Here is an 8,667-nt window from a genome sequence, read left to right as displayed (position 1 = left end):
CAGCATCTCCAGCAACACATAGCTGCCTGTGGACGCCTGTCTGTAAATAACGCCAGATCGGCGAATGCAGCAGCCTGCATCGGCCGATGCCGATGCACATAAAAAAACGCAAAAATCGTCCGAGAACATCGGCCAACCGATATATCGGTCGATCACTACTTAAAACACAATAAGAAACAGGTTGTTTTAATGAATAAATCAGATTATTTTATCTGAACTTGCTCCTTAGCAGGTCTGCCCTTCAGCATACTTTAAAGGTGTTACTTGAGACATTTAGCAGGCTCAGTGATTTGCACTGTTGCCTCAGAAATTGTAGGTCTTGGGTTTGACTGAAGAACACATTCATAATGTATGTATGAGGTAGTTAACTATCATGCCTACTTTACCATATAACATTATTTAGCCACCAAGCCACACACAAACGTTCAAAGGATCATTTAATAGTCATTTTACTAAACAAGTTATATAAAAGTTGTAGCCCATTTTATTAGACATAAGGAAAAAAAAAACCCTTATCAGTTGTTTTATTGAGGATGAGTTCAGGAGTCAATATCATAGTTTCTCTGTGGATGGGTACCACTGATATTCTGAGTGGCTTTAATCAGCAGCTGTAGAGCTGTCCAGCCCTAGGCCATGCACAACGACCGTTTGGGAAATTTCTAGTCAGGAGGCTTTCTCCTGTGTAAAAGGAGAAGGAAAACCCTTTGCTGTAGTTACACTACTCTTACAAGGGTGGTCCTCTGCGGTGACCAGGATAAGTTCTCTGACATGGTGATTCCCAGGAACTTAAAACTGTTCACCTGCTCCATCTCAACTCCACTGATGTAGACAGGGTTTTTTGTTTCTTTGCCTCCTTCTTTATGAAATCAACAATCATCTCCTTGGTTTTGCTGATTTGTGGATTTTTCTCTGTCCACCACTGTGCAAGATTGCTGACTACCAATATGAACTGTCATCATTGCCTGTCATACATAATGGTAGCAGGCTTTCTCCTCTGTTTGCAGCCAATTAGATGACAATTAGGCCAAAGGTAGGGTCTTAATCACTGAAGCCCAATGATAAAGCAAAACATTTGGAAGTGCTAATCCACCCTTGAGCTTCATCCTACAGATATGCTTTTTACTTATTCTATGGGCTTTATGGCCGCACAGAAAGGGGATTATTAAAGAATCTAACCCCCAAATTCCACAAGATTCGACTTCCATCTGTCTCCGATCCGCCACGGCAGCGGAACTGGCTCTGCTAAATTGTGCATCTACTCTGTTGCTCTGGCAGTCCAGACCCTTCCACAGTGGAGCATGGCACGTCAATTTAGGCAAATTCACCCAATGAAACAACATTAAAACAAACAGTAATTTTTCAGAATAAAACACTCTGTGTTGACGCCAGCACAAAAATGTAAAAAAAAAGAGACCAGCCTACACATCTTCAATTCCTTTGGTTGGGAACACTAACCTTTTTTCTGTTCGTTGTTGTGTTTTTAACACATACATTTATAATTGCGATCACACCTGATTTCGTAATTACCACGGAAACTCTTTGGTCTTGCCTAATGAAATTATACAGCCTCTTGCATAGGCTTTGAATGAGGATGGATGGTGACCTCTCAGGGATATAATTTATTTCAAAATATAGGGAAATCTGAGCTTGCATTAAAAAAAGATGTGTTTATGTGAGTGATTTTGTAATAAGTCTCTAGATATGTGGTTCATCTATATGTTTCATGCATAGCAAAGACGTTAGTGGGCTTTTGTCTGATATCAGTGTGCTGTGATATATAGCATCTACTGTAAAGGGAATAAGTCTAGTGTCAAATAGGAAGTAATCTATCCTACTGAAGGAGTTGTGGACAGGTGAATAGAATTAGCATTCCCTGCCAGAAGGAGTTGTTGTCCTCCATATGTCCAGGATGTTCCTGTTTTTAATGGAACATATTCAGAAATTCAGATGAGGCGTTTATTTGGGAGCCTCCTGTGGGGGATCTATCAAGATGTATCCAAGACAGTATTCAAGTTAAATGGAATGGAACAGAAAAAAGTAAAGTGATTAGATCATGTAGGTTAGAAAGATGTGCTGAAATAAATACATTGGTACTTAAAAGGGAAAAACTACGACTCTGGGTAGCATGGCATAAGATGGACAAACATGGATCATCTCCACTTTGAGATTTAAGTGTATGTTGTTTTTTAAACATTTTATTTATTTATTTATTTATTTAATATTATAATTATTTTTATTTTGCATTGTTTCCCTGAACAGGAGTTACTTAAAGTGTTAGGCAAGACGTACCGTCAGTCGTGTTGGCCATGTTGATATGATGTGCAATCACCAAGCGCCAGGCCATCTCTATTCCCAGAGCCAAGATTTGCATTTGTAAAATAAAATGGATATTTGAAAAAGGGTATCTAAAAGGATTTTTGTTGTATCTCCAGTTGGAGAACCAACCAAATCAACAAGGTAGACTAAATTAGAGGAGGTAGCAACAGAATTCACTGGATGTAAACAACAATACTGAGCCTGCAACTCAAAGATAATAACTGAACAAAAAGTTAGGCTTAAAATAAGATATCCAGCAGAGTTTTATAGTTTAATGTGACAGAACTTTAAATTATCTGGCTACCTGTCATGCAAAAGAGACAATTGTACCGTCGATTAATAAAGCACAGATTTGTTGAATTCCGAATTCTAAATTGTTGATATCCCGTTGTTGTCTAACCTGTTGCAGAAAGACGTTTGGTGTATTCTTCAGCCTTTTTAGGGTCCATGAGGAGATCTGCATGCCGTTTGGGTTGCCAGGAGCTTCCAGGATAATTTTTGATGATGGACTTCTCCCGAAGCAATTCCTTGGTGCATTTGAATAATGCCCTCCATTTAGTCACGGCGGGGGGATAGTCAGAACATTTTTTAATATGTTTGCCTTTTGTGTGCCTTGCCTGTAGGATGTCCTCAAACACATGGAAATAATGTAGCTGCAAGATGAAGCTCACCAGATCCGGTTAACTTTCAGAGGGCTCGATGCCCTCTATCAATAAGAGGTCAGAACATCTTGCAGGAGCTTGGTGATAAAGTCCCTTGGCCTGGGCCCTTGTATTCCCTCAGGGTTCATGACAATCCTAATGTAAGGTATTTTCGAGCATCCCTTTATGTCAGTTTCTCAGCTTCAGGGTAAACATGGGTAACCTGGCGTTGAAGTGAACTGACAGAGTCTGAATGGTGTGAAACAGATTTCTCTATTTCTTTACTGATGTTCTCGTGTGAGGCAGTAGGTTTTTCAAGGGCCATTATGGAGTCTGCATTTCTTTTTGGGTTGTATCCAGTTTGTCTCTCAGCACAGAGCAAAGTCTGTATACAAGCATCAAAAGTTGCACATATGTCATCTTTTACCTGGATGACTTCATTTCCCAGCACAGCCAGTATTGCATGGTTTGGTGGGCCTGCTTCCTCACTTATATCATCGGGTGTCAGGTTTTGGTCAAGGCCTGGTTCTTGTTGTTCATTCTTTTTGTTTTTTTCCCTTTTTCCGACATCATTCTTCTTCCATTGTTCTTTATTTTCCACTTTTCCACTTACGACCTATGCTTGTTCCGAGTACTTAAGTGTGGATGTACAGGCGTTTCGAGTATTAATGAAGGCTAAGCTAACTGTTTGCGTAAACCTCATAAGGAGGCCTTCGATCTATCTATGTTAGCAGACTAAGTGTCTCTGACCTATTTCACCTCTTAGTTCTGTGGCTAGAGGGGAGAGATTCTGCATCACCCCCCTTGCTATGTTATTAAACAGATAACCATTGTGACGATCCCTCCTCCCAGGCACTAGGTGTCCCCGTTGCTTGTGGGCTGTGCTTTGCAGGTGCTGAGTGGAGGGTCGTCAGCTGCATGATCTACACCTGGGCCAGTGTGCTCTGCCTACAAAGACTGTCCTCATTCTTCAGACAGGCTCTCTGGGGGAACTGATCCCCGCTCACTGGCAGACCTGATGGCAGCATGTTTTCTTGGTTTCTTTTGATTTACACCTCTGTTGGCACACACTCATACATGCTTTCATGACTGATACTGATTCTTACACGTTTTGCCTTGGTTGATTTATGTTTCTGGGGCCAATAAATGCCAATTGCTAGTAGCCAGCTCCTCCTATTTTGGCACAGCCTTGGAGCCGGGTTGTGGAAGCACTACCCTCTTTAGTGCTGTTGGTGTTTAGGTCCTTCTCCAGTCTCTGCTGATGTCTTCTCTTTTCCTCCTTGATAACAAATTTCAGTCTTGCTTTGGCAGTGTTGTATGCTTCTGTAGCCTTTTCCAGGCTACCGTGAGTCTTCTCAGCAAGCACCAATGCACACAGTCCTTGATTTAAGCCTTTTATTTGCTTAAAATCATTGCACTGCAGCTTCCCAGTTTGCTTTCCTGAGCATCTCCCCTGCTTCTCCCATCTGAGGTCCAGCATGCTACTGCATTTAAAGGGAGACAGTGATGACTAACCAGGTGCCAGCTCTGTCAATCACTCACCTGGCACTGGTCTCCTGAGCCCTCTCCATCTCTCTCCCTCCCGCAGATGCACCTCGACCACACTCATCTCCGCAGCTTCCTTGTCACATAACATCATTTTTGGCTGTGGATAGAGTCCACACCTCTCCATTCATCCAGGCTTTCTGGTTGGGGAATGCTTTTACTGTCTTTGTGATGACAAAGTAATGATGACACATCATCATCACTATTGTTGATATGATGTCAAGTTTGATGTTTTGGCATCCCTGAACATTTACCAGTCTGTGCACTCAAACAGTCCTGTATGGCTGTTGTAACTTCATGCGTTCACACTTAAACAGATTTTTACTCGTGGTTTGATCGTCTTGATAAGTTGGCAGTACAGTAACTAGGCAGAATAGGCAGGGAAATGCCCATTGAGAAGAAAGAAAGATGGCTCTGATTGAAGTTGCAGCCTTGCACTAAAATGCACACAAGGGTGGCCCAGCTTCCAAAATAATAATGATTATAACACAAACAGAGGGAGTGTGACTTCATCCTCTGTCATTCCCCCTTGCTTGTGTTTGTGTTTAGTCCAGTTGGTTTGTGTAGTGTGGTTTGAAGATGAGATGCACATTGATTGTCTCAAGATTTGCTGCAATTATTGCCATCCCTTCTCTTAGTCTGGCTCGATATTTTCCCCTAAAAATAAACAAACACACTTAGGCCGTAAATTCCAAGCATATAGTTGATGGGTGCTTCAGGAAAAACTCCATGGTCCAAATTTTTATTCTCAACTGTGTACTGAAAACATGCTCTATATGTATAAGCACATACAAACAGAAAATCAGACATACAAAGCACACAGACTAATGTGCCCTGAAGGATCTATAGGTTCAGCTAAATCGTCCAACATGCAAAAGGCAGCATGTAGCTTTAACTGATTTGAAGGTAGGGCTGGCGGCAGTCTTAATTGTTTACATACTGCAGTGAAACTATGGAACAACTTATCTATAGCAAATCAATAATTATTCCCAACTGCTTATTGTATAAGTAGCTCTAACACCTGCAAGTCCTTTTCAGGCATAAGTGTATTTCTGTCAAAGGCTTCTGGGGCTGTCTAGGGTCCCCGGCCCAATTCAAGTCCTGATACCTCCTCAGTATCAGCCCAGATCAAAAGCTATCAACCATGAAGTATCAATGGGGCCAGGCTATTTTCCTTATTTCTGATCTGCAAAGCTTTGAATTTAAATGTGTTAAAACAATGTACCTCTTATTTGTCTACTTTATTACTTTTCGCTCTTGAAAAAGAAACATTAAAAGTGCAGTAGATAAAACAATGCACCTTTCTAATCTCAGAAGTAAGTTGTCAGTTTGACTCTCCTAAATTCCCTCAAGTTTAACAGTTTAAAATTCAAACTTTTCAATTGAATAATTTCTGTAATTGGCCAGAGACATGATAAACGGAATATGTAGTCTTCTGATAAAATGACCAATGGGCCAGAATGAGGTTGTTAATAACAATTGAGTAGTTCTGAGCTAAAGGTTCCATGTTCAAGTGTGATACTGGATTTAGCAATGTTAGCTGACCTGACACCTGGGTCTCTCTTGTTGTCCTGTGTCCTGTGACTGATCCATTGCTCAAACTCAGCTTGCTGGATCATATGTCATCTTCTCAGTGGTACCAGGAGTGACACATACTTATAAGTTAATTGTTACCACAGACTTCACTACATGATTCACAACTCTTTGTATAGTTTCAGCTGACAGCCTCTTTGTCACACTGCAACTCTGATCTCTAAGAAAACAGCTGTTATCTGGAGGTCTGATGAAATTCTGACCTACGTGAGTGTGTGTGTGCGTGTGTGCGTGCATGTGTGCGTAGGCCATTGACTCAAGAAGAAATTGCCCAGCGCAGGGAGCTGGCTAGACAGAGACATGCTGACAGGTTGACAGCAGATCAGAAAGCAGCAGAGAGCCATGAAGACCTCACCCACTCAGGGAGTGCTCCACAGGAAGCCCAACCTGCAGGACACAGTACAGGTAAGTTGAACAATACAATTTTCATCCATTTTCTTCTTGAAGGTAGACTGTGCAATTTTCCTTAAGAAAATGTATCAACTTTAACCAATGTAATACATCTTTATCATAACTTATGACCAACTGAAATTAGTGGCAGTGTCTGTAATGGCAGAGACACTCCCCTGTGCCAGTATTTTCTTATTTTTTATGGTGTTCGAGATGTTTGTGGGCGCCAGTGATTCTGAAGAGATATAGTTGATTGTTGAGTCTCATTCCAATGTTGTCACATAACGACACTTTCGCCAGCCCAAAGATTTGGTATTCTGTGACATGTGATTAAGACTCAACACCAGCTATCCTTGTCCAGAATTACTTATTCTTCTTTTAAGTGATGTGTTTGCAAACACCACCAAACAAATCCTGCATAAGATGACTTTAACACAAATCACAGGATAGCCAGTATTTTGATGGGTTTTGCTAATAGGTGACAGTTTGTGATATTATTACATATGATCTGGAGCTGTGGAAAAAGGATGGTGGACAAGTATTGCACATTAGTGTCACCATTCTGGAATTTTATTACTTCAATTGAATACCTTGACAAATATTGATATTTGTAACTACAGGGAAAAATTGACACAGTAGAATGATTGTAGTAAGCATTACATATCACACTTGTTTGGACATTTTCCCCTTTAGATCCGCAATTAAAAAATAATGTGCAAGGTTTCTGCCGCAAAAGTTTGTGGGTCTGGTTAGATCGGTACGGAGCCCCAGACATGACATGGTCAAAAAAAATATTAAATTGTGGCCTCAATATAGCTATAACGTGCACACGAAATACTAATTCGTGGCCACAAAATACTAAATTGTGGCAACAAAATACTAATTCGTGGCCACGAAATAAGTATAACATGCGCACAAAATACTAATTTGTGGCCACAAAATACTAATTTGTGTTACTGGGATAGGGAGGCAATTGTATTGGGGTGATAGACACACCTCATTTTGTGTTTTCCATGTAGTGGTCTCACTGTGTACAGTGTGCCTTACATATTGGGGCCAATACCAAAAAACTAAAAGACAACCCTTTTCAATGTGGCATCAATTTCAACATTCTGGGGGTATAAAAAGCTGGTATTGTCAGTAAGTCATTCCAAGTTCATCATTCAAACAGCCATGAACACACAACGTCACTTAACGGACGAGCAGCGCCACCTGGCCATAGCGCGCCTTCAGGTCGGTGGCAGGCAGTCAGATGTTGCTCGTGAACTTGGTGTGTCTCAAAGTGTCATCAGCAGACTTGCATCAAGACACAGAACTACTGGCAGAGTTTGTGACAGACCCAGGAGTGGAGCCCCACAAGTGACAGACCGTAACGATGACCAGTACCTAAGGACCTATGCACTAAGACATCGTTATGCAACTGCCACACAGCTGCAGGCCCAGTTACGAGATGTGAGGGGTACTAGGGTTTCCAGACAAACTATTCGAAACCGACTCCACCGCTTTGGCTTGAATGCCAGACGACCGTTGCAGGTGACTCCCCTGACACCAAGACACCGCCGTGAACGTTTGCATTGGGCACAAGATCATGTGACCTGGACAATGCAGCAGTGGTCTACCGTCCTGTTCCCTGATGAGTGTCAGGTCAACTTGCACAGAAATGATGGTCGTCAGCGTTGCTGGATAAGGCGAGGTGAGCGATACGCCGAGGTCAACATGGTCCACAGGGTGCCCTTTGGTGCAGGAGGTGCAACAGTCTGGGCAGGCATCACCAGTCGGCGCAAAACAGATTTGGTTATTGTAGATGGCTCAGTCACTGCACGTTCTTACCTCAGAGACATCATAGAACCCATCATCATCCCCCAATTCCGCCAGCACACCCCCAACTTTCTGTTCATGGATGAGAAATGCTCCACCACATCGTGCCAGAATTGTCACAGCTCGACTTCAGGAAGTGGGAGTGCCTCATATGGTATGGCCAGCAATGTCCCCTGACCTGAACCCCATAGAGTACGTCTGGGACCAGCAGAAGCAGAGACTGGATGATCGTACCCCATCCCCACGTGACCTGGCAGAACTGCGTGTAGCACTTGTGGAGGAGTGGAACGCATTGCCTCAGAACAACATCATGAGGCTAGTGAGGAGCATGAGACGTCGCTGTCAAGCTGTCATTGCGGCAAAT

The 8,667-nt window shown here is 42.3% G+C and overlaps 1 protein-coding gene across 1 annotated transcript in view; it reads left to right on the top strand.

The window, feature by feature from the left end:
- The first annotated feature begins 5,952 nt into the window (after window positions 1–5,952).
- Window positions 5,953–8,667, top strand: part of efl1 (elongation factor like GTPase 1) — a 151,574-nt gene continuing 148,859 nt past the window's right edge. The window contains exons 1-2 of the mRNA XM_030414567.1: window positions 5,953–5,967; window positions 6,308–6,500. Of these exons, the coding sequence (XP_030270427.1) occupies window positions 5,953–5,967; window positions 6,308–6,500 (208 nt within the window). The remainder of the gene's footprint in view (window positions 5,968–6,307; window positions 6,501–8,667) is intronic.

Source organism: Sparus aurata, chromosome 4 (genome assembly GCF_900880675.1).
Source record: "Sparus aurata chromosome 4, fSpaAur1.1, whole genome shotgun sequence".
In the NCBI taxonomy this organism is placed as follows: Eukaryota; Metazoa; Chordata; class Actinopteri; order Spariformes; family Sparidae; genus Sparus; species Sparus aurata.
Note: the sequence above shows the minus strand (reverse complement) of the source record. Positions and strands in the feature narration are given on the sequence as shown.